Source organism: Lissotriton helveticus, chromosome 1_1 (genome assembly GCF_964261635.1).
Source record: "Lissotriton helveticus chromosome 1_1, aLisHel1.1, whole genome shotgun sequence".
Classification (NCBI taxonomy): Eukaryota; Metazoa; Chordata; class Amphibia; order Caudata; family Salamandridae; genus Lissotriton; species Lissotriton helveticus.
Window position 1 is genome coordinate 1,661,767,160 of NC_136057.1, and position 27,402 is coordinate 1,661,794,561.

The following is a 27,402-nucleotide window of genomic DNA, read 5'->3' on the forward strand; positions in this document are numbered from 1 at the left end:
GGCCGAGGGAGGTCTTTTTGGAGACCCTTTCGTAAAGGAACTAGGCAAGTTTGTGGTGACCTTCACCTCGCTGGACAAGGCGCAGTCCAACATAAAGCGTGTGTTTAACCAGCGGGTTTTCCAAGGGGCCGGTCGAGGCAGGGGCTGCTCGACCGGCCATGGGTTTCAGCAGAATCCTCCAAAAGGACAAGGCTCCGGGCGCGTACTGTATAACACTGGTGCAAACTACAATAACTTCTCCCCTACCAGGGGTCAGCATTTCCGAGGTCATGGAGGCTTCCACAATAATTCTGGAGGTGGCAATTCTACTGGGAAGTGTTATCCCTTTGGCATTGGTCCGTCTTGGGGGTCGGTTGGCAGGTTTCCTGGACACTTGGCGGATGATAACGTCAGACGCCTGGGTACTTAAAACTGTCCAAGGGTTCCATATCGAGTTCTGCGGCCAGCCCCAAAAGAGGTTCGGCCACGGCCCATCTGCTTTTTGGCCTGTGATGCAGAGCTGATCGACGAGGAGGTGGCGGTGCTCTTACTCAAAGGGGCCATCTGCCGGACAGTTCTGCATCGCAAGGGTTTCCCAAGCAATTTGTTTCTAGTGGACAAGCCAGACGGTGGTCAGCGCCCTGTTATCGACCTGAGGGACTTCAATGGTTGGGTGGTGTACCGCCACTTAAAGATGGAGGGGATCCATCTCTTGCAGAATGTTCTCTTGCCCTCAGATTGGATGCTGCGTCTCAATTTTTATGATGCATGTTTGGTGGTTCCAATTCATCCTCCCCATCGGAGCTTCCTGCAGTTCCGTTCGAGGTCTCTGGTCTACGAGTTCACCACCCTTCCGTTTGGTCTGTCCTTGGCACCGTGGTGCTTCACCAAGGTGCGCCATCCAGCGGTGGAATTCCTCCAGGAACAGGGTCTTCAGATGATCGTTTACCTAGACGACATTCTCCTCATGGCTCAAGGCCTTGCACGCCCAGCTTCTTCAGGCAGTTCCCTTGTTCCAGTCTCTAGTTTTTGTTAGAAACGATTCAAAGTCGGTTCACCCCCTCTCAGAGGGGAGTTTTTCTCGGTTTCGTGGTAGACAAGGTCCAGGCGTCCTTTAGCCTTCCATCTCAGAAGATGGCCAAAATCCGCCACGAGCTACGCCAGACCAAGGCCAGGTCGCAAACGTCCCTCCAGCAGATTGCCTGGTTGGTGGGACTCGTGTCCTCTTCCATCAAGGCAATCTTCCCAGGGCCCCTACATTACCGGGCGCTGCAGCATCTAAAAGCGTACCACCTGCGTCAAGGATGATCTTATGCTCAGGCGGTCCCGCTTACCATGGAAGTGAGGGAGGAGATAGCGTGGTGGATGACCCACATGGAGACTTGGAATGGTCGGGCGATTTTTGGCTCCGTTCCAGACCTCGTCATCGAGTCGGATGCCAGCAGGTTGGTCTGGGGCACTCAGTGTGGGCAATTCTCCACTGGCAGCATTTGGTCCTTAGACGAACAAGCCCTGCACATCAATTGTCTGGAACTCCTAGCGGGGGTGTTCATTGTCTGCTGCTGGACCAAGGACTGGGCCCATGCTTGTGTGCTCCTCAAGATGGACAACATGTTCGCGGTCTGCTATGTCAATCATCTGGGGGGCCCTCGGTCCCAAGCTCTGGCAAATCTGGCGAAGGATTTCTGGGATTTTTGCCCGGCCAACCAGGTCTCGGTGACAGCGGAGTATCTCCAGGGCCAGGCCAACCAGGTGGCCGATTGGCACTCGAGGCATCTACACGACTCCAGCCTCTGGAAGTTAGCCCCTCAAGTCTTTCAGTGGCTGGTGGGCCTTTGGGCCCCATTTACAACGGATCTATTTGCATCTTGTCTCGACCATCAGGTGCCGCGCTCCTTCAGTTGGAGGCCGGACCCGCTGGCGGTGACTACGGATGCTTTCCTTCAGGATTGAAGTCTGGAGATTGGGTATGCTTTTCCCCCGTTTTCAATCATCACGAGAGCGGCGGCCCGAATCCATCGACAGGCGTCACAGGTGGTGACAGTGATGCCTTTCTGGAGGTCTCAAGTCTGGTTTCCGGTTCTTCTGGAACTTTCTTGGGATTCTCCAATCAGACTCCCTCGATTTCCTCATCTTCTTCTGAACCCGGATCAGATGCTGCATTACCTCACGGCTCAGGGTTCCCTCCAGTTAATGGCTTGGTGTCTTTCCTGCAACGCTGGTCGCTCTCAGGCTTATCGCAACCGGCTGAACACCTTTTGCCCAAAGCGTGGGCTGACAGTATCACTAGAAGTTACCGATCCGCTTGGGCGAGATGGTTTCGTTGGTATCTTCCGAGGCGCTCGGATCCCTGTGGCAGCAGAGGTTGTTCACATCCTGGATTTTTTGGCCGAACTGGCTTCAGATGGTCTGGCTTACAATTCAGTTAATGCCATGAGGTCGGTGATTTCTGCAGGCCATGCCCCGGTGGATGGGACTCCTGTGGGGGAACACCCTTTCATTTGTAGGTTGCTGTGCGGTATTCGACTCTCCTTACCACGTTATTCTGTCCTATGGGACGTCAATTTGGTTTTGAATTTGTTCCTTTCCTGGCCGTCGAATAAGTATTTGTCTTGGAAGGAACTGTCGGCCAAACTGGCTATGCTTCTGTGCCTCGTCTCCTGTAGGAGAGTTTCGGATGTCAGAGCCTTGCACGTTTCCACTAGGCTTTTTTCCCCGGAAGGGGTTACCTTCACAGTGGGACGTGGCACCAAGTCGCTTTCCCGCATTGTCTCTTATCCAGCATTTACAGATGCACCCAAATTGTTTGTTGTGCGGTGCCTCAAGGAGTATGAAGCCCTGACTCAGGATTTTCGTCCTCCAGCTGAACGTCAATTACTTATTTGCATAAAGAAACCTCTTATAGCGGTCTCTTGTTTGGACTCCCCCTATAGTCGCTGGGAGTTATTGTTTTTGGTTTCAAAGTGCTTCTCTTTTGGCTGCTATGGAATATTATGTTATGGAATAAAGCGAAGAGAGAACTAGGATAATCCTCGCCTCCTTGTCCTTAATAGAATTCAAACTTACCATTACGTTAGCTAGGCAAATTTCTATTCTAAACAATCGCATGATGGGTGCTAGAGCAATGAGGCAAGTGATATAACTTAATCCCACCTCCTTATGAACCATAAATGATGGGGTGCTGGCAGGAACAGCAAGGAGTCTATGCAGAAATTTGTTTTCAATCACCCGGAGCTCTCCAACATCTTTGTATCCCCAAACATCACACCCAGAACTTGCCATTGGGATACACTTGTCTCTGTATTCCTACCATGACTTGCACCAGTTTAGATGGCTATATATGGACATAGGAGGCTGTGCCTGGGCCCTCCAAAGGTGTACCAGGGTATAGGACTCTGCTAGTAAGTTTATAGAGGCTATTCTGGGCAAATGAAGTCCACAGCCGGTCATATGATAACAGGCTTATTCTGGCAGTGATTTGGCAATTCATGACTGGATTTTTTACCCCTCATGGTTGATGTATGGATGATGACCAAAAAGTATTTACTTGCTTCAGTAACACATTTTAGTTAATGAATCCATGTGACACATGTGCAAGTTTAAATACGCCTTTCCGGTGTCACTTTGTGGTGAAATGTCAGGTGACTTCTCTTTTTGGGATGTTTTCGGGGTCAAAGCTTATGTGACGTCTCTTTGGGTGAAGTCACCAGGGGAGGCTAGCCAAAAACCCTTCTATCACTTCTGCTACACCTGTGATCTTAGCAAACTGGTGCGAATTTTAACAACTCTCCCAGAGTAAACATCAAATTGATAACTGAACAATATTTATTACGAACTCTGGGGACAACAAAGTTGCCAACTCTCTATTTTCAAAATAGTTGACGGTACATGTAGCAATGAAAGAGTAGAGAAAGTGGTTTGTTCTCACCTCCATTTCCCACTTTCTCCTTCACCCACTGTGCCATGGCGGCCACACTCTCTCTGTTGGTGACATCCAAGATGACCGTCTGCAGCCTCTGGGAGGTGGCCTCTTTCAGCTGCTCCGCCCCCTTCTGCGTCAGGCACGCGGCGAGCACGCGTAGTCCACGCTGGTCCAGCTGTCGTGCCACCTTGTTCCCAAAGCCGGAGTCACAGCCGGTGATCAGCACATACTTATCTGGAAGATTTGGGACTGTCTGCCTCTCTCTGTACCAGCGGAAGACAAAGTACAGGCCCAGCAGGGCCGCCAGGTACAGCCACATCACGGAGTCTCAGGCTGTGCTGTGGAGAATGGAGCAGCAATCAGAACATTCTTGTGCAAATATGAGTGAATTATTCCGGACCCGCCCCAAATTCATCAGCTATGGCCCTGGGTAAAGACAATTGCTACCTCCTTTTACAATACACGATTTCAGCAGTTTCTGATACAGCAGACCACAAGCTGCTTCGCACAGGGTAGATATGATATCACAAATTCAAAAGGAAAATAGATAATGCAAAATCACTATCGAATTATCTATCTAGTAGGGTACCGCTGCATTATTTGCTTTCACTATTGTTTTTTTATATCGACATGAAGTCTATGAAAGACACAATTACAGAAGGGCTGGATTCATGCCATATTTCGAGGGAATCCATGTAAGATTAATTGAAACACAAATCTAAATGGAACACAAATTCATAAACTTGTCATCATGAAAATTTGTCATAGTTCCTGCCTTTGGGACCCTAATTTGGACACCAGAGAGGCGTGGGCCTCTACCTGTCTTAGAAACACTCTATACTCTCGAGGGTGTCGCTGGACCATCCACAATAACATTAGTGGGTGTCATTGCGTGAGCAGAAATATAAAAACGTAGCATACAGTAAAAGTTGTAACAATAATAATTTCTAGTTTTGTAGATTCATTGTTCAGGTTACTGCATTACCCTTGTGAGATGAATGTAATTCCCTCTGGCCAGTTGTACAAAAATATACAATAATCAAACTGCAGATGAAATGTAAAAAAAAAAGCAGCAAGACGGATAATGGGCTCAAGAAATCAGAGTCAGGCCTTGGTGAAGAACCTATATTGGCTTCCAAATAAATGTCAATGTTTCAATTACTTACCAGTGATGACCTTACTCCTAGTCCTACTCCCTCGCTTTAATTCAGCACCAATGAGGCTTCCCTGGCTCTAAAGACTAACTAGCAAGCCACCTCCCAACTTCAAAAGCCCCCCACCACACCTCCTGTTCATAAACAGGCCTAGTACACAGAACAAATGATTTGGGAGGGTCTTTGAATTAAAGCGAGGGAGTAGGAAGGACTAGGAGTAATGTAATTACTGGTAAGTAATTGAAACAGTACCTCCACTTCCCAACCCTGCTTGAATTCAGTACAAATGAGACATTGCAAGCACACAAAAAAGATATTGGTCAACTGAGCTGGATGCATATAGGCACACATTTATTCCTAAACACCATCACTCCACCTTTATAACGTCATAGAAGAGAGAACTTTATGACCGCAAATTTCTGATATATTTCATCACTCTTTCACCCTGTAGTGCTTCACAGAAGTCGAAGGAGTAGCCCATGTGGCTGCCCTACATATTTCAGATATTGCAGCCCCTTCCAGTTCCGCCACTGAGGACGACATACTATGGGTAGATCTGCCCTGGATCCCAGAAGGAGGCACCTTACCCATCACCTCATAAGCCATGGAAATCAATGACCTTATCCACCTGTTCAAGGTCACAGTCACTGGTCACTCTCCCTTCTTAGGGGGCCCAAAATTGACCAATAAAGGCTCAGATTTTCTGAAAGCTTCCACCTTCTCTAAATAAAGAACTAGAGCTTCTCTCACGTCTAAGCAATGTAAGGGCATATTAGCAACAAATAGCGATAATAATCGCTAAATGTGCTTAGCGCATTTTTTTGTTGTTGCCGCCTATCGTCGGATATTAAAGCAGAGATAACGTGGTATTAGCAACGTTTATCTCTAATGCGATAAAATATCCGGCGATAACGGCTCAATGCGTGAATATCACTGGAAATCCAGCTATATTCAGGCATTAACGCCAATGGGGACATCAGTCACCATTTGCGTTAATGCCTGAATATCGCTGAATATCCACCGCCCATTGGATATAGGTTAAGTCATGGTCTGAGCAGGCGTTAGGTTCTAGTAATAATCGCGCTTAGCGCTAATTTTTTTATCGCTTCGCCTGCCTTGCTAATAGGCGATAGCTGTGTTAGCGACTGCTTTTAGTCGCTAACAGGTTGGGTACGCCCACTTTGCATGTCATTAGTGATAAATATCGCTGACATGCAAAGCTGGTCCCAAACCTGTAGCTATCGCCTAGAAACTGTCGCTAACTGCTGTTAGCGACAGCTTGCTAATAGGGCGATAAAAATATCGCCGCTTTAGCGGGGAAAGTCCTGCTAAAGCGGCAATATCGCCCTTGCTAATATGCCCCGCAGTTCGGTCTCAGAATCAGGAGAAGGAAATAAATCAGGTAATACGAATTCCTGTTGCCTATGGAATGCAGAATTAATTTTAGGTAACAAAGAAGAGACCGGAAGCAGCACCAATGGATCCTGAAAAAACAAAAACAAATTGATGTCTATTTCTATTTATTTCTATTTCTATTTAAAATTATTTATACAGCGCACGTACACCAGCGGTTTCATGGCGCTAAACTGACAGAGAGCTGGACATGAGGGGCGAAGCTCAGATTATTAGTTAAAGGATTTAGCAAAGAGATGTGCCTTGAGCTGTTTCCGAAACAGTAGGTACGAAGTAGAGGCTCTGAGCTGCAGAGGCAGTGAGTTCCAGAAAATCGGGGCAAGGGTCGCGAATTTAGAGCCTCCCCATTTCTTTCTCCGGAACCGTGGGACCGTAAGAAGGGATTGGGTTGAAGACCGCAGTTCCCTGGCGGGAACATAGGGAATAATCTCAGATGAGATGAAAGCCGGAGCCGTGCCCAGTCGTGCTTGGAAAGTGATGGAGGCAAGCTTGAACTGTACACGGGCACAGACAGGAAGCCAGTGTAGGGACTTTAGGAGGGGAGTGACATGGTGGGATTTAGGAAGTTTGAACACCAGGCGCGCCGCCTGGTTTTGGATCTGCTGCAACCGCCGAAGACTATATGCAGGAATACCTGCATATAGGGCGTTGCCGTAGTCCAGGCGGGACACGACCATGGCAAGGGTAATCAGTTTAAGTGCATCAAATGAGAAAAAACGGGACACCTTGCGTATGGTACGCAGTGCCAGAAAGGAAGAAGAAAGCACAGAGCTGACCTGGGAGTGAAGGGTGAGTTGGGAGTTGAGCTTAATGCCGAGAGTTTTAACTGAGGTCGAAGGGGCAGGTGGGGGACCAAGGGAAGGGGGCCAGAAGATAGGGGACCAGGGGCTGGATGAACCACCCGTCAACACCAGCTCTGTTTTGTCTGGGTTGAGTTTAAGATGATTGTGGTTCATCCAGTCACGGATGTGAATCATGATGGATTGAAAATTAAGAGCAGAGCCGGGGGAGGAAGAAAGGTTAAAGACAAGCTGGAGGTCATCCGCATAATTAAATACGGCGACCTCCATTTGTTGCAGTGAAAAAATAAGAGGGGAGATGTATAGGTTAAATAAAAGGGGGGAAAGGGAGGAGCCTTGGGGGACCCCGCACTGAACATTACAGAAGTCCGCAGTGAAGTCACCCAGGCGGACAGCCTGGGTGCGGTCCCTCAGGAAGGAGGATAACCAGACCAGCGCCGTACCCCCGATCCCCGCCGCCCTGACACGGGAAAGCAAGATGGAGTGATCCACCGTGTCAAAAGCGGCTGAGAGATCGAGGAGGACCAGGGCCTGAGGTTGATTGGTGTCCATACCCTCCCTGAGGTTGTCAAGGACCGAAAGCACTACGGACTCCGTAGAGTGTGCGGGGCGAAACCCAGCCTGGCGGGGGGCGAGGACCCCATTCTTGTCCACGAAAGAACTCAAGGCAGAAGTAACATGGCGCTCGAGAACTTTCGCCAAAAACGGCAGGAGGGAAATGGGGCGAAAATTGACTGGAACTGAGGGATCAGCGCCCGGTTTTTTCAATATGGGGACAATGACGGCGGATTTAAGTGAGTTAGGTACCACGCCCTGAGAGAGAGAACTGTTAAGAGCGTGGAGAGGAGGGTCAGGACAGCTGAGGAAAATGTGACGGAGAATATGGGCCGGGCAGGGATCTAGTGGAGAACCAGATTTGACGAGTGGGATTATAGCTGTAAAAGATTTTTGAGTTAAAAGTGGAAGGGCAATGAGATGTTCCTTAGGGGGAGGGCACTGAGGGTCCACAAAAGAGGGGGAAGGAGGGGGGATGTTGGCTTTTATAATGGCAATTTTTTGGATAAAGAAGTGATTGAGGGAGTGACAAAGATCCTGGGAAGGAGTAGGTTTGAGGGAGGTTCTGTCCGAAAACGCCAAATTATGGATAATCGAAAAGATTTCCTTCGATTTGTTTTCGGCTGCGAGTATTTTGGAGGAGAAATAGATGGTTTTTGCCTCCAAGATGTTTTTTTTTGTAAAGAGTCAAGATGTTAATGAACTCTTCTAGTCGCAAAGAGGGGCAATAGTTTTTCCTCCAAGCTCGCTCCGCCCGACGGACCGCTAGTTTAGTGGCTTTTAGATCTTGATTGAACCACTGATTGGCATCCTTCTCTCGTTTGGTTGAGACTCGCTTCAAGGGGGCAACAGAGTCACAGCCTGCAGAGAGCCATTGACCAATAGCCATGACCTGGGAGTGAGTGGGCAAGTTTTCCAGGGAGGGAAGGGAAGTGGTGAGTAGGGAGGCTAGACTGTCCGGGTCCACTCGACCCCATGCACGCACCCAGATGTTTTTCGGGAGTGAGGGCTTGACCTGAGGGTGGACAGGAAGAGAGAAAGAGATCAAATGATGGTCAGACCAAGTGCAGGGCGAGACAGAGGGGGACTCTACTGGGCAGTTTAGGGACCAAATCTGGTCAAGAGTATGACCCTTGATGTGAGTGGGAGAGTGAATATGGGAAATGAAATTAAGAGAGTGGAGAGTGTCTGAGAATTCTTTAGAAGATGAACATTCCGCTGGGTCAGAGGGCCAAAAATTAAAATCACCCAAAAGCAAAAATGGAAGAATTATTGACTGTAGTAGTAGCTAGAACTTCCAGAAAGTCCGGGAGAAATGGTAACGCGGATTGAGGGGGACGATAGATAAGTATACAAGTAAGAGGGGGCGTGATAGAGGTAGTGCGGATGGCGAGATACTCCGTAGTGGCAATATCTGGTAGGGATAGGGTTTGAAAGGGAAGGTCGGTTCGAGCAATGACCGCCACCCCGCCCCCGGCTCTGCCATTTAAGCGATCAGCGCGGATAACGTAATATGGCGTTGGAAGAGTAGCCAACAGGACAGGGAGGGAGTCATCGCAGAACCAAGTTTCCGTTAGGAAAAGCAAGTCAGGGACATGGAGATCCAGTAGAACCGAAAGCTCATGGGCGTGAGCTACTGCAGACCTAGTGTTTAAATAAAGGGCCGTAAGGGCTCTGGGGGTAGCAGGAGTGACGCTACCTCTGGGAGGAGGGGAGGGGGCAGGTTGGGGGAGAGGAATGGCGGGAGGGGCGGGTGAAGATAGGCCAAGAGACATAATGCGTGAGCGGGTGGAGGCAGGTAGTGGCCAAGGGCCCTGGAGATGACGTAATTGGGAAGAGGAATAGCTGGTAGGGCGAGCAGGGAGGCACGCCCCTAGCCCCGGCCGGTCGCGGACGAGCGCAGACGAGCTTGCCTTAAGCGCACCTTTGGCGCGCAATCGTCGCGCCCGCTGCGCTCGTCCGCTGCGCTTCCTGCCAAGACACATGATTTATGATGGATGGAGGGGGCGTTGGAGGGGGCGTTGCCAACAGAGGTGGGCGTGTCTCGTGGCACACCTCGCCCTCGAGAATGGCGACCAGGAAGTAGGGAATCGTTGCAGCGTAGGACCGCTGTTTACACAGTGCCAGGAAGTGCAAGAAGCTTGGTAAGTTAAGAGCAGAGTATCACAACAAATTTTAAAAAAAGCTTTTGCGCTCCCGGCTTCCGCCTCAGGAGTCGCTCGTCAATATCAGTGTCGCGCCTTAGATCTGCGCGCACTATTTATAGCAATGGTGAGGGGGCGTGGCCAACAGAGGTGGGCGTGTCTCGTGGCACACCTCGCCCTCGAGAATGGCGACCAGGAAGTAGGGAATCGTTGCAGCGTAGGACCGCTGTTTACACAGTGCCAGGAAGTGCAAGAAGCTTGGTAAGTTAAGAACAGAGTATCACAACAAATTTAAAAAAAAGCTTTTGCGCTCCCGGCTTCCGCCTCAGGAGTCGCTCGTCAATATCAGTGTCGCGCCTTAGATCTGCGCGCACTATTTATAGCAATGGTGAGGGGGCGTGGCCAACAGAGGTGGACGTGTCTCGTGGCACACCTCGCCCTCGAGAATGGCGACCAGGAAGTAGGGAATCGTTGCAGCGTAGGACCGCTGTTTACACAGTGCCAGGAAGTGCAAGAAGCTTGGTAAGTTAAGAACAGAGTATCACAACAAATTTAAAAAAAAGCTTTTGCGCTCCCGGCTTCCGCCTCAGGAGTCGCTCGTCAATATCAGTGTCGCGCCTTAGATCTGCGCGCACTATTTATAGCAATGGTGAGGGGGCGTGGCCAACAGAGGTGGGCGTGTCTCGTGGCACACCTCGCCCTCGAGAATGGCGACCAGGAAGTAGGGAATCGTTGCAGCGTAGGACCGCTGTTTACACAGTGCCAGGAAGTGCAAGAAGCTTGGTAAGTTAAGAACAGAGTATCACAACAAATTTTAAAAAAAGCTTTTGCGCTCCCGGCTTCCGCCTCAGGAGTCGCTCGTCAATATCAGTGTCGCGCCTTAGATCTGCGCGCACTATTTATAGCAATGGTGAGGGGGCGTGGCCAACAGAGGTGGCCGTGTCTCGTGGCACACCTCGCCCTCGAGAATGGCGACCAGGAAGTAGGGAATCGTTGCAGCGTAGGACCGCTGTTTACACAGTGCCAGGAAGTGCAAAAAGCTTAGTAAGTTAAGAACAGAGTATCACAACAAATTTAAAAAAAAGCTTTTGCGCTCCCGGCTTCCGCCTCAGGAGTCGCTCGTCAATATCAGTCTACATGACAATGTTCCTATTTACCCCAATCTTCTGGCTGATGTAATTGCTGTGAGAAAACAGGTCTTAAGAGTTAAAACCTTTAATCTGATCTAGTGGTTCAAAAGGGGGAACTGTCAAAGCCTCCAAAACCCCAGACAAATCCCATGCAGGAAACAGATGCGAAGAAATGGGAAACAGGTTTGCTATTCTTCTAGGAAATCTGGTATCTAAGCCATCCTTATCTGCTAACTTTATCCAGGAACTTCGAACAGCCCCTATTTCTGTCCATTGCACTCTAAGAGTAGCCACTATCAAACCAAACTTCACTCCTTCCTCAAAGATTTCCATCACAGTAATGATACTGGCTGAGGTAGGATCCAACTCTCTAACTTTACACCAATGAGAAAAGGACACCCAATGCCTACTGTATGAATAAAGTGTGGATGACCTCCTGGAAGCCTGGAATGTAACTGCAAGACCCTCAGGCAATCTCTGTTCCCTCAACACTCTCCTCCCAGCCTCCGGGACGTCAACCTGAGCTTGAGAAGCGTTCCCCGGGACAGGACCAGGAACTCAAGAGGAGAGGGCACTATGGGGATCTTCCACTCCTACAACACCCTCATGGGCTACAATAGAGGAAACCAAATTGCCAGAGGCCAACGCAGAACTATCCTCATCACCTGTACATCCCGTCTCATTTGAAAAGCTCTGATTAAGTGGGAGGGAAAGCATATATCAACCCTTGAGGCCATGGAGCACAGCTCCTGCCTGCCGCAAGGTGGTTTACGGACACGGATAACTGGGAGCTGCAGCTCCTAGCGGGCAGAGCAGACGAGAAGGCTTTGCAGGTGGCTTTGATGCAGGGACGGGGCGCTGACGAGGCCCTGCCCTATGTGGTAGGGCATGCGGCGGGTGTCTGGCAGCGGTTTGTGGAGAAGGTTCTGAGGCGGGCCCCCTTTCATAGGGAGCTGCCGTGTGGATTTTGGCCCCGGTGTTGCTGATGGAGGAAAATGTGTCTTTCCGGGAGTGGCGGGACGGTGGGTGTGAGACATTAGCTGACCTTTATCCGGACGACTCCTCCGTGTCCTTTGAGCGGGTCACGGAAGCCTTTGGCCTGAGCAGGGGACAGTATCTCCACTATAGGGGACTCCAGGAGGTGGCGAGGGCAACCTGGCCCCAGTTCCCGGAGGCGCTGCCGCTGACGCACACCCTCAACGTCCTCCTTTCCTGCGGTGGAGGACGGCAGCTGATCTCCTTATTGTACTCGGCCATGCGACAGGATTCGGCCCCGCCGGTCGCGCTGTCCTGGGCGGCCTGGGAGGCGGACCTGGGGATGGCTCTGGAGCCGGGACAGCGTAAACGTATTGGGCTCCTGACCCGGAAAGTCTCGTGTAATGCGCGGTTCAAATTGATACACTTTAATTTTGTGCATCGCACCTACATGACCCCGGTCTCCCTGAATCGTATCTCTGCAGATAGGCGTGACGACTGACCTAGATGTGGGGCAAGGAGGGCTGGATTTTTCCATTTGGCGTGGGAGTGCCCGCAGGTCGGTAGATTCTGGAGGGAAGTAGTGGAGCACATTGGCCGTGTTACGGGCATCCGGATTGCCCTGGAGCCACTACATTGTCTCTTGGCCCTGGTACCCAAGCCCAAAAAGAGGAACTTGTCCTACAAGTTTTTACAGTTGCTCTTGGTGTTGGCGCGGTGACGCGTTGCTATTACTTGGATGGGACAGAGGGCCCCCGAGTTATCCCTGTGGCTTAGGGATGTTAGAGAGTGGTCCTTGGCTGAGGAAACACACATGCAGCGAACGCGCCACGATGAAAGGCTTCAGGAGGATCTATTAGCTTAGAGGATGATGTGTGCTGAGGGGCTGCCTGATAATGACTCGGATATCACTAGTGCCGAATTGTTCACCCCTGAGGGGTCTGGGTCCGAGGAAGAGGTGGTGGGAGGTGAGGTGGAGAGACCTGTTTTGGAGTAGTGCCCTAATGGGCGCACACTATTGTTCCTTATTGTATAACCCTGTGATTTGTCTTGATTCCCAGAGGATTGCTTGTAAATCTGCTGTCTGCACCCTAACAGGCCATAAGAAGGTGTCCTGACTCTCGCACGTACTCTATTACTGATGCCACGTTTGGGGGGAGTGTTTGGTTGTTATATGTTGGACTGTGTTTATTATTGGGAACCTTTCTGTACGGATGGATGGAAGGCGGGCCATATGGAAGACGCAGAAGGGGGATGCATAACACAAAAACTGCAGATGCTAGAAATACGCATGAGCTGTATGCAAATGATTATGTTTCTCCTTGTGGCACTTCTCAACCTTTCGCCGCCCGACCTCCGGGATGTGGGCCATGAGGCTGTGTATTGTACTGGATCTGGCCTTTGGTCAATTTCGTCTCTCAGTGCCTAAAAGTGACTGTATTCGATTTTGTCTTTTATGGTTTCCGCAATAAACATATTTAAAAAAAAAAATCCTTGAGACCATGGACATTTCAGACTGTCCACTGCCCAAGCTGACTTGTTCTTCTACATCGGACAGGACCAAAGAAGTTTGCCATTCGCATGTGTGGCAAACAGATCTAATACCAGGCTGCCTCGGTGTCGAACGAGGAGATTGAACATTCCTGGGTGAAAAAGGAAGATTAAATTTCCCTGCTGAGTCCGTCCACCCTCACACTGGACACTCTCTGAATGTGGATTGCCATCAGAGATTTAAGAAAAACCTGAGCCCAGACAAGAATCTGTTTGGGGTTATCATTCAAAGCCCGGGCCTGGTTCCCCCCTGTTAGTTGGTATACGTCTGTGTGACCATGTTATCAATCCAAACCAAAACTTTGTTGTTCCGAATCAGATGAATGAATTCTAGAAGGGCCAACTGTACAGATTTGAGCTCTCCAGTTTGAGGAATGTTGAGCCTCTGTTTCCTGTCCTTAAACTGTGCACCTTCTGATCTTCTAACTAAGCGCTCCATCCAGACAAACATTAAGCATCTGTAGTGTTGACCACTGGAACCGGAGGATGCCACGGTACTCCTTTCATCAGAATGTCCCAATTCAGCGACCACCTGATGTCCAGCTTCATCTGTTCAGTCCATTTGATTCTGAGTGTTAGATCCTGTGTATCTGGAGACCAGTCTCATGAACTTGCACAAACGGAACCTTGACCAAGGAACTAGGCAAATGGTTGCAGCAAAGTCGCCTTAGACCCTCAGACAATCTGCAATTTTTGGTTGCTAGTTCTCCAGAAGCTGTCAAACATAGGTCTCCAATTTGAGCCATCTTTTTTCTGGGAGAGACATTTTGCCCAGGAGAGTAGGTGAGTTTGGAAACAAGTTCCTAGGAACATTAAGTCTTGTGTGGAAGTGAGTGAAGACTTCTCACAGTTGCTAAAGAAACCATGCTCTTGGAGCACCTCCAGCACCCTTCGTACGTGGGATAAAAGAACATCCCTTCTTGGAGACTGAAACAGCCAATCGTCTAGATAGGGGTGTACAGAAATTCCTTCACCATGCAGCCGTGCTACCAGAGGGAAGGATGCAGAACTTGAAATTATTGTTTACAATAGCAAAACAAAGAAATGTTTGATGAGCATGTCTGATAGGCACATGCAGATAGGCATCTTGGAGATCAATTAATGCCCAGAAATGTCCAGCCTGAACCATGGGAATAATGATCTGAAGAGTCGCGATGAAAAAGTGAATTGACTTGATGCAGGAGTTTATCCATGTTACATCCAATGCTCGACTATAAGCACCTGATGCTTTCTGTACAATAAAAAGAATGGTGTAAGCACCCGTTAACCACTCCTTAAATGGGACAGGACAATAGCACAACTCACAGGTTTTTTTGTTCAAGTCACAAACCTATCATTGTCATTGTGTGGGTTTAGTTTCTCTATGTCTGGCTTGACATCCCACTTAGGCGAAGTTCAGACATGTGCAAATCAGTCTGACCCTGTGCCTCATGTGAACAGTCCAGCCCGAACTGCCAAGCCATGTCTTCCCTGGACTGGAATCAAGCATCCTAGGACCGGTTTCTGGCTATCAACGTCTTCAGCCAGGATAGCTTGACTCCAGTGGCGTAGTGAGCACGAGACCCACGTCTGGGCATACCCATCCCACATAGGGTGAACAGCAAAACACACAAGATGATGGACGGAATGTTGCACAATGGCAAAACACCAAGACCTGACATTAAAGATGAACCTTTGGAAGAATCAGATGTGCTGTTTGTGGATGGTTCCTGCTTAAGAACAGATGAAGGAACTTTGAGTGCTGCATATGCTGTATACAGTGGCAGATGGTATGGAAGCACCTTGTCTGAAAGGAATACGTTCTGCTCAAGTAGTTATGATTCGAGCATGCAAATTGGGAAAGCATGTCCGGGTTACCATAGTGACTGATAGTCAGTATGGATTTGGAGTGGTTCATGATTATGGACAACTGTGGTCCCAAAGAGGCAATATGACCTCTGCTGGATCACCTATCCAGAATGTTGAGTTTGTAAAGATGTTGCTTGAGGTGATAAAGCTGCCTAAAAGCATTGCAGTGGTGAAGTGTGCCTCACATAAAAATGGAGATGAGTATGTCACTGAGGGAATAGGTGTGCGGATGCGATTGCTCAATATTGTGCCAGAAATTTTGCTTCAATCAATCGGGACAGAGAAAAAGAACATGTTTCAAGTCCTTTAATGCTTACTAACAATGTTGAGACTTGGCAGGAAGTAAAATAATTGCAGGATGAGGCAAATCATGAAGGAAAAGATAGATGGATAAAATCAGGTTGTAGACAAAGAGAAGAAGATTAAATTTGGGTGTACAAAGATGAAAGACCAGTTATTCCTGATAGCATGATCTCAAATATGGCTCGAATGTACCATGGTCAAGCACACATAGGCAGAGACAATATGATCAGGTTGTTCAAACAAACTTGGTATAATCCGAAGTTTCGTATAATAGCTGAAAGTTGATGCCAACGGTGTTTGATTTGCCAACAATTGAATCCAGGAATGCAATTAGACTTCATCGAGATGCCACCCTTTAACAACCTACGATATGTATTGGTGATCATCTGTTTATTTTCACAATGGAGGCTTTCCCTACCAGGAGAAATGATGGAGTAACTGTAGCAAAACTTGTGTTAAGGAAAGAGATACCGCGATTCGGATTTCCAGTAAAAATTAAAACAGACAGAGGGAGTCATTTTCAAAATGAGTTGATACAATTGATTTGTGAAGCACTGGATATTCAACAGAAATTACATTACGCCTACAGACCAGAGGCATCTGGGGTAGTTGAGCAGGTTAATGGAACAATTTAAAACAGACTTGGAAAAATGTGTTTGGCCACTGGACTAAAATGGCCTGATGCTTTGCCACTTGTTTTAATGACCTTAAGAAGCATTCCAGACAGAAAGGCTGGTTTAAGTCCACATGAAATACTAATGGGACGAGTAATGAGACAAGCATTTGTACTTGTCAACAAACTGCTAGCTATAAATGATGATATCATATTGGATTACTGTAAGGGCGTGTCTGATACCATCAATTCTGTGTTTCACCAGGTTGGAACTGATGCATGTACTCAGGAAAAGCATCCAACCTATGATTTAAGTCCTGGAGACTAAGTCTAAATAAAAGTACACAGAAGGAGAAATTGCCTGGTCCCTCGGTGGGATAAACCGAGACAAGTGATTCTGGTGAGCACTACTGCAGTGAAATGTGCACATGTTAAGAGATGGGTTCGTGCAAGCCACTTCATCCAAATACCAGAACCTGAGAATCAGCAATTGCAAGAAGATTCAGATTCTGATGCGGAAGGGACAACAGACAAAATTCTAGATAAGAAAGATCGACCTGTGAAGCGACATCTAGAGATGTCAGATACAAGTTTGGCATCAGAAAAAGAGACTGAAGTAATTGAAATTCCAAATCTTGAAGAACGACCTATAAGTCAACATCTGGAAAAAGTAAAAACCAGTTTGGACACTGAAAAGGAACAGAATAGAACTGGTAAAAGTGGAAAATCTGAAAGTCAAACAGAAAGCTCTAAAAGAAGGAATAGTGATCCTGAAACTGGAGAAAAGGATGTAACTCACGATAAGGATGAGATTCCATGTACCAGTCATGGAGAAATTCCTTGTAAAAGAACTGAATTGTCAAGAGAAAAACAAGACTCAGAAGCTGATACAGAAATAATAAAGTTTAAAATAAGAGAAAGCGGAAAGAGATCCGAAACTGAGTCTGATGAAAGTGACAGAGAATTAAGAAGGAGTCCCAGAAAAAGGGCTTGGAAAGTTGAACGTGAAACAATTGAACCTGTTATTAAAAAGCCCAAAAAAGGAGACAATTGGCCTGCAGACGTTAAAGGACTAAAATTCAAATTTATAAATATAAATGGAAGTTAACAAGAATAAGTAAGCAAAATATATTTCCAAGAAGGTCAAATAGAAAGTAATAAAGACATTTTACAGAGACCTAAAAGAGTAAAGAGACCAAATTAAAAGTATAAACCACCTGAGTGGGCATACATCTCATTACCTGACATACCGGAAGTTGAAGGTAACCAAGAAAATCAAAGTGACTCTGGTGAGTGAAAAAGGTAAAAGAAAAGGAAAAGAAAACATGTTTTGAAAAACGAAAAGGTAAAAGTAGCAAACTAAAAGAAGAATTAAAGGAGAAACTGAAATAACGGATTTAAAAAGGACACATATTTTTGTGTGGAAAGGGGAAAAAGAGACATTGTAAAGACGATGTAAATGCTAAAAAAAAAAAAAAATGCCTGCAAATAATACATTCAAATGTGGGATGTTACGCAAATGGTGTAGAATGTGGTTGATTTGTGCTGCTTTATTAATGCTTACATGGATTATTTTAGCAATATTGACTCTATTTCATTCAAGGTTTGAGTATTCATATAGAAATAAAGGTGATAATAAAAGTGAGATAATACATGATGCAAAGAATGATGTAGAACTAGTAGATAAAACTGAATTACACAAAGATAGATCTAGTAATGATTTTTCAAATAATGTTTTTTCTAGATTGTTGAAAGAATATGTTGAAACTATGGATGTACAAGACTGCTACGTCAGTATGCAGTTGCCTGCATCGTAACAGAGGGGGTAACTTACCATCACCTTCCTTTGACTTATGGGATGACTTGCAGTGTTATAGCTAATTTATTTTACAAAACTGGGAAATTAGAGTATTATTATTCTGATGTTGATGAAATTTGTCTAAAGTTCCTGTAGTCCCTGGAATGAACAAAGTAAAACCTGCTAAAGTTTTAGGTGAGTTTTTCTTGGAAATTAATGACTTGACAATAGAATATGCGTTTAAAAACAATTTAACATGTAAATTAAAGAAAGCTGAAAAAGCGTTTTTAGAAATGGCAGAAGACAGGAGATTAGTTTATAAAAGAAAGGCTACAGCAAGTAAATTAAAACCACCCTCATGGAATTTTGATGAAGAAAATGTTGTAAAGGATGATACTAATGTTGCATTAGGAATAGATCTTCCCCAACAGGGAAAATGTTGTATTTGAAGAGATTCCTTTCCCAAACAAGATTATGTACTCGTTTATTCTTTGTCATATAGTTCTTTTATTCACTTCAAATTACATTTCTTCTTTCATAATTATTTCCATATATTTATGTTTCAAATGCATTCCTTTGACATCATCATATTTTATGTATCCAATGCATTTCGGGCATTCCATGCCCTTCATCAGGAATTATGTGCTGGAAAATTAATGAACAAATATATTTACATATACAATCTTGGTTTCTTCATAGTCTTTCATGAAAAGGTTAGCGTATACAGGGGCTGCACAGTTGCCCATGGATGTCCCAACAAGTTGTTGATACCATTTGTCACCATATGTAAAGTACCTCTGGTATAGGGTAAAGACCATCAGTTCCATCAGGAAAGTTTGCATAGGTAAATCTAGAGCTGTTGAAAGTATCGCTTGTTCTATAGCTTCCAATCCTGCACCATGCACCATGACCTGCACCATGACCTAACCACTAACCTTTTCATGAAAGACTATGAAGAAACCAACATTCTGAACAATCCTAACTGGACATCGAATCTAAAAATGCTAGTGCGTTACATTGATGATATTTTCATCATTTGGACAAACACGAAAGAAGAGTTGGAAAAAGAGTTGATTAACCTGAACACTGTTGACGAAAGGATCCAACTCACTTGGTAAATTTCTGAGAAAACCATAAATTTTCTAGATGTTCAAATCACTTTATCTACCAAAGGCATTGAAACTGACATTTTTCGTAAAAAGACAGATAAAAACAATACCCTACATTACAATAGTTTTCACCAAGCAGCGTTAAAGCAAAATCTTCCTCTCTCACAAATGATGAGAGTGAAAAGGATTACTTCGGATTCTACTAAAGCGAGTTTAAGAATTGAAGAGATGGGTGAAAGATTTTCAAAAAGAGGATATCCTGATGAAATAATTAAAACTGCTAAACAAAGGGTGAACAAAATGCAAAGAAATGATCTTTTGAAGTCACATAAAAAATTTGAGGAGGCAAGAACAGCTCTTGTATCTAAATACTCTACATCCAGCATCAACTTCAAAAAAATAATTAGAAAACATTGGAGCATTTTGAAAGCAGAACCAGATTTTAACACTATTTTTGACAATCCCTGTATTTTTTCCTACACCAGGAGTAAGAATTTAGGTAACCTTCTCAAATGCCAATCCACATCACCCATCACCTACAGAGGAACGAGGCCATGTCTACATTGTGCTAATTGCAACAACATTATAAAGGGCATCACTATAGCTCACCCGATGAAAGGCCACAATATCAAACTACGCGTCAACGCAACATGTGACACGATGAATGTTATTTACTTGTTGAAATGCCCTTGTTGCAAAGTGTACATAGGCAAAACGGAGAGAAAAATTAAGATAAGGATCGGTGAACACAAGTCCAACATAAGAACAAAAAATCAGAAATCATCCATAGCACTACATTTTATGGAAGAATATCATAACGTGTCACAACTTCAGTTTCTTATTCTGGAAACAGTTGAGAAACGAGAAGGACTAGACAATAACAAATATCTGCTCCAGCGAGAGAATCACTGGATATATACCATGAATTCATGTACACCTTTTGGTCCCAACGATCGCATTGAATTTTCATACTATTTATAATGTATTAGACTTTGTCATTGTAGTCCTTATTTCCTCGTGGGCGCTTGACATATCCACCCATATTGTTCTATATTTTATTATCATCCTTGTATTTATTTATTTTTCATTTTTTACGTCATTGTACACATGCGACACAGACATCCGTTTTTTCACCGTCTCCTCACCGTTTATTTACCTTCATTACACTTTTTTCCGACAGGTATCTCCGTACAACGGGCAGTCTGTTGCCGGTCTCTATCATCACGTGATCGACACAGACTAACGAATCAGCGCGTTTCTACATCGCTACAAGGAAGTAGCCACAACTCACCATTCACGAACGTTTTTCCGACATGAACAACTTGAGAGAGACGCCACGCGTCCAAATAGTAAGTTGGGACTCGGACCCATTTGAGTCCGCGTCATTTATTTTTTGACCTTTCAGTAACCATGAGGACGCTCATGATTATACTTTCTATTTTTCAGTTATACCCAATCTTTCACGTTGCGAACTCGACTGCAACATTGACATGTAAGTGTTTTATCACTTGTGTGCTGCACTTCATAACTTCGCCGACACTTGACACTAAGCACTCGGGACACTATACGGGCATCACAGAGCATGTTTACACGCATGGTTTTCTTTTTATTTACGAACTAGAACAAGATTGTATATGTGAATATATTTGTTCATTAATTTTCCAGCACATAATCCCTGATGAAGGGCATGGGATGCCCGAAATGCATTGGATACATAAAATATGATGATGTCAAAGGAATGCATTTGAAACATAAATATATGGAAATAATTATGAAAGAAGAAATTTAACTTGAAGTGAATAAAAGAACTATATGACAAAGAATAAACGAGTACATAATCTTGTTTGGGAAAGGAATCCTTGATTAACACCAAGGAGACATGATGTGCACCAAGGGATGCAACTAATGATCATAAGAAGCACATTTTCTTGAGTACTCTAAAGGCATCCAGGACAAGTGACGTCACCCAGGTGGCACCCTAAAGTGAACATTGAAATTATCGTTTTGTCCAACATTAAAAACGTCAGGTGGCTGTGCACTAATCTTCATTTTCCGTTCACAGTATTCAAAGAGATAACATGGTGAGTGATAACTATTTTGTGGGAGCAAGTGATTGCAAAGACACTTACAGAATTATTCGGGGGGGGATTTAAAGGGGGAAATGATCCTGTTTTTCCTGGATTGTATTTTATATGTGGCAACAAATCTTATTATAGATTGCCAGACCATTGGTATGGGACATGTTATGTAGGCTTGGTCTTTCCCAAAATTTTCCATGTAAATAGAGGTACTAATGGAATTCATGAAATAGGTAAACCATTAACACGTAGGAGAAGGGAATGTTTTCTGGAAATAGTAGGTGATATTTTTGGTGCACTGATACCAGCAGTGGGTATATTATTCAATGCAAACAAAATTCAAAAATTGTCAACGATAGTGGATCGTTTATCGACAAGTACAGCTGGAGAATTTTTAATGGTAAATACTGAAATGGTTGCTATGAGAGCTATGATAATGCAAAATAGACTTGCGCAAAAGAAGGAGGAGTCTGTGGAATATTAAAAGTGCAACATTGTTGTACTTATATTCCTGATAGAAGTCAAAATAAACAGAGATATATTAGAAATATAACTGAATTGCATAAAGAAATTATCCCACTGGAGGTTGATGGTGTTCTAAAGAAACTTGGTAAGAGTTTTTCTAATGTAAAGAATTGGTTTGCAGAAATAGGTAGTTCATTGATTGGAAAAATATTAATACCAGTAACAATAATAATAATGATAGCATTAATGATAAGATTAGGATGTGGTTGCATTAAAAGAAAAAAAGAGCTGAAATAAAAATAAAATTAACTATAGAAAAATGTAAAATCGAGCTTGAAGAGTTAAAGGAGAAAATGTATGAGAATTCAAGAGGTCAAATTATGGAAAATACTAAAGTATAAAACTGAAGAGCCTGAAACATGTTCTTGAAGAAATGTAGGTGGGATGATTTGTGTGGTGATAAAATCACCAAAGAGGGAGTTGATTGAGCAGGGGAGAGACGAAAATGGTTGTGTACCCCTTGTAAAGTCAAGCTCTCATAACTATAACGAAAATACCAGTGTGATGCATGAAAATTAATCAATAAAAGGCACTCAGGCATTTTACATTACAGGTGGGAAACTAATGGCTATTTGCAAAAATGACATACTAATAATTGTTTATGAGTCATACTAATATAGTGCTATAATAATATACTTTTAAGCAAATAAACATGTGTGTTTATGCTGTTAATAGTGTAATTATATGTTGTGGCAAGAAAAAGAAAAAGCACTTGGTAAGTAAAAGAATGCTATCTATATCGCTTAATGCTAGGTAACAACTAACTCGGAATATTAGAATGGTGGCAGGTAAACAGAAGGGCTATAATTCAAAATCGAATTTTCTGTTTGTTTCCGCATTAGTTCTCATTGAGGCTTACGTGGCCTGTTTGTTGAATATGTCTGGTGACTGGAGCGTTGACATCAGTTTGAAAGAAAAGCCCTCCACGCATGCGCCCTGGTGGAAGCAGAGTAAATAGAATAGCCTGTACTCGAAGCGAGTGATGTCAAGGTCAGCTTGGCCTAGGGCACTGAAGTGTACCAAAGGATGCCTGCATCTAAAACCGTGTGAACAGAACAGTGACGGAGAAAATATATCAAGTTGTGTAAAAAAAAGAGAACGACAAGCATAAATCGGAGATGAATGTCATGGGAATATTTTGAAGATAACTTTGCTAAATGAAAAACTGGGTTGGGCAAGGAATTGAATGAGGTGATCATCACCACCCCTCTAATGGACCAATCAGAATGAACTGTGGACCCTAAAAGTTTCAATTTGAGTTAGATAGTAAGAGAAAAAAAGGTATAAAAGAGCTTATTCGGAAAGGTGAAATAGGCTTGCTCCACGGATTTCATTTTGCACCACGACATGCTGTCGGTTTGAACAATTTATGGTGTTAAAGACTTTGACATTTTTGGACTTTACCTTTTGATGGAGCAAAGAAGAATGATCGAATGTGGAGTTTTTATTTTGGAAGAGAGGCATTGAGGAGAATAGAGAGACAGATTGGGAACTTGTGCGACTCTGTTATTTCCATATAACAGCTTGGTAATATACTTTTCTAAATTTCATTTTTCTTTAACATGTACTAAATAAATTGCTTACATTTTGCTTGTCTAAATAAAATCTTTAAAAGTTCTGTCCTTAAATGAAGTAGATAAAATCAATTTAAAATGTTAAACTCGAGTCCGGTTTTAATTTTATGAAATGTCATGACAGAATAAGATTGCTAAAGTTATAGGATTACTATGAGTAAACTGCTCTTGGTCTCCATCAACTAACTTCTACTAGATGATCCATTGACCGAATAGTGGAGTACCTTGATGTAGAGTTTTCCAGGTAACAGGTTAGCATAAGTTGCGAACTATAAAAAATGTATATAAATGTATAAAGTATAAAACTTAGGTACCCAGCTAACCAGCAGCTCGCCTTCTTTGTCACTGATTCAGAAGTATTGGTATATGTGTGTGTGTGACTCGTGGTGCTATGGGCCCCACCGATGAGTAAGAATAAATTGCTCCTGGGTTAAATGAAATGAGTATTGAGGGTTGTTGGAGAGCCAGCTGGATCATGTGCTAGAAAAATAAACTTTAATTTCACAGCAAGATTGCCACATAAAATCTTTCACTTTGAAGTAAGAGAGAGAAAAGTAAAACAAAGCCCCCTCAATCTGGACAGCCTAAAACATATAAAGCCATTAAATAGAAAGCAAGCAAATGTGAGTAACAAAGCACAAAACCAATAGTGAGCAATGGGTGGAATGCATTACCAGGGAAGCCTTCAGAATAGCCTCCAGAATTTGTTAGCAAACCAGACAGTTGTGCTGTTTGGTAGATTTCGACCTAAAAATTGTTGGAAGGGAGCTTTCTGCCTCATGTAACTGGAGTATGCACATAAAACATGATGTGTGTGCTGTGGTTATACCGTGAATGTTTCTGGGCATAAATAGTCATTTTATGTTATTCATAAAATAGGGGACACGTTCTCTACACGTTGCCCCCTGCAACACATTGGCCATTGTCCACAGTCTGAACCACCTATATCTTGGTTGAAACGTCCAAGCTAAAGAGAGTGGCTGTGGTCTAAGCAAAACCTCCAAAAGCAGTACCTGTCCCCCCTCCCCGCTGACCCTCAACATTCTCTGTTGGAAACGGAACGCTCTTATCACCCCACCCATGTTGGCCATCTGACTGCCCTGGTACTTTGTATGTTTTTATATTTTGATCTCCAAACATCTCCTACATGGACTCCAGACCTTCCAGAACCCGTCCAGAGACTCATCCTCAACCTCCCACATTGCACCCACATCTCACCACACCTCACCGAGATCCACTGGCTCCCATTAACAAACCCAGACAATTCAACTTCTCATGTACACATTCAAAGCACTGCACAACGTTGGACCAGAATACCTGAACAGCTGAATACACTTTCAGCAGCCTGCCGGGCACCTATGCTCAACAGAACTATCACTCACGCACACCCCTGCATTGACAAAAGCAGAATAGGAGGTCACTCAATTTCTAAAATTGCACCCAAAACCTGAAATGCCCTCCAACAACACAACATCATCCTCCTTGCTTCTTGAATTATGCAAGATGCTGAAGACCACGCTCATCAACTAACGCTGTGGGAGCCTAACGCCTTATAGGTGATTAATGTGCTATACAATTTCTCATAACATAACACGTTACTTACAGATCTTAGAAAAGACACAAGTGCAATATGAAGCGCTATGTATATATATATATATATATATATATACATATGACTTTGATTCCTTCCGCCTCCTCTCCTTCCAGCAAGAAAGTCACGGCACCGCAGCAGATAAGTTATTCATTAAGCTTTATTTCTTAAAACACCATGTGCAAAAGTGCAAAATACAGGACGGCCTACGTGTTTCGGCTACACTTAGCCTTCAACTGGACCATAGAGTCCCAAGGCGTCTAGAGTGGTTTTAAAGTGTGTGTGTGCAAGTACCCTTTTCTATGTCCTTAAAACACTAGACAGATAACCTTTCTCTCACACAATGGACCAGTGTTGCCACCTTTTTACCGCTGTTATTTTTTGTGTTCATTTTCATCTCTATTTCCATATCTATTTTGCATGAAGGGTAAAGTACTCTTTTCAAAACGAAGATAATAAAGTGAAAACATTTTTCTGAGTTTCTATCCATGGAATTTCGAGAATTTACAAAATTTACAAAAAATATACAATATATATATATATATATATATATATATATATATATATACCATTCGCAAGAACATGCTCTTATTCAACTGACGTCAATATTTTTGAAAGAAAAACTTTTTTTTTTTTTTTTACAAGTTTTCTAAAAAAGGTATACATTTCATAAGTGGGTAGTTTTGCAAGTAGTCACCCAAGTTCTCAGACAGTTCTGTCATCACCTTCAATTGTAAAGTACAAAAAACATCATCAAAGAAGTTACACAAAAGAAACGTAATTTTTCTCTCAACTATCTGATTTCTCAAGAGTGCTACAGGCTATCTACAAATCCCTTCATTTTGCGTCAATTTTTACTACGTTTTTATGTATATATATGATGACAATGTGGAAAAAAGAAAAAAATCCATATTTACATCCTGTGTTACAACTATCCATACATCGCTGGGGGGAATTTTTTCAGAATGTTCACAATCATTAAGGGTTGTTAGTTTGTGAGTTCGTGCTGATATTTATACTGATATTTATACTGGTATTTACACTGATATTTACAAATGTACATATAGTTCTACATCCAGATTGTGTCCATGTGGGTGCTCCGTACCCATCGCCATGATCATTCTTGACTCCATTTTCCGCAACTTCAATGTCCGATCACCCCCTCTCTCTGCAGATTTTATCATTTTAAGGCCGGAGTACTGTAGTTTATTACGATCGCCCTGCTGACATTCATTGAAGTGCTTGGCCATTGGGTAATTGGCCATTGGGTAATTAGGGTCGATGTTTTTGATCGCACGAAGATGTTGCAAAATTCTTAGTTTCAATTTGTTAATTGCCCTATGTAATGCTTCCCACATGGGCACGTCAGTCTGTAAATTACATATTGGGATTCACAAGTTATGTGATCTATGATTTTTTCCGTTCTCCCATTTAGCAGTCTGTACTCTGTAATGTTCGCACCATGGTCACAAGCCTTACATTTCCTGCATTTCCAAAATCCAGGAGTGTTAAACCAAGATGTTACTTTGGGTTGTTTAATCACAAGGTGGCTCTGGGTTAAATGTCTCTTAAGGAAGCTGTTTTCCTATAGGTGATACAAGGATAAGATGTTATATTATCTTTTAGGGTCTCATCTAGTAGAAGAACTTTCCAATTTCTGTTTATTATCCTTTTCATGTCCAGGCTTTGGTTGTTATAATCCATGATTAGACGTGTTGTTCCATCTGTCTTTGCTTTTTCAACAGGTTTCAAAAGATCATTCCGTTGTTTCAAGTTTATTCTTGATTTGGCTGTTATTAATACATCCAAGGGGTATCCCCTTTCCAAAAAACGGCTGCTCATCAGGTCTATCTCCAATTCCAGGTCATCTGTTTCTGAACAGTTCCTTTTCGCTCTGAGCATTTGCCTATATGGGATGCTCCATTTGAGCTTAGCTGGATGTCCACTATTTGCTTGAAGGATACTGTTGTAGGATGTCGGCTTACGATGTATTTTGGTGCACAACTTGTTATTTTTTATGAAGACTTCGACATCCAGAAAAATTATATTGATGTTGCTTATGTTTGACGTGAAATGTAGATTGTATTTATTATCTTCCAAGGAGTTGATAAAAATCTGTAGGCTTTCTGGACTGCCGTCCCAAATCACAAACAAATCGTCGATAAATCGACACCATGTAATTATCCTTGAATCCTTTCTTTTTTCTTCCTCCACTATTTCTGTTTCCCATGCTGCCATCAATAGGTTGGCATATGTTGGGGCAAAAGATGTCCCCATTGCCGTACCCTGCTTTTGTAAGTACAGGCTGCCCAGGAATAGGAAGACATTGTGTTTCAGACA

General features: G+C 43.9%; 1 protein-coding gene across 7 annotated transcripts in view; it reads right to left on the reverse strand.

The window, feature by feature from the left end:
* Positions 1-27,402, reverse strand: part of LOC144830245 (retinol dehydrogenase 7-like) — a 176,750-nt gene that overhangs the window by 140,819 nt on the left and 8,529 nt on the right. For 5 of the 7 annotated variants that reach the window (XM_078688903.1, XM_078688901.1, XM_078688900.1 and 2 more), the window contains one exon: positions 3,908-4,239. In XM_078688903.1, the coding sequence (XP_078545029.1) occupies positions 3,908-4,220 (313 nt within the window). In that variant the 5' untranslated portion in view covers positions 4,221-4,239. The remainder of the gene's footprint in view (positions 1-3,907; positions 4,240-27,402) is intronic. The other 2 variants (XM_078688897.1, XM_078688898.1) reach the window with 1 other exon arrangement.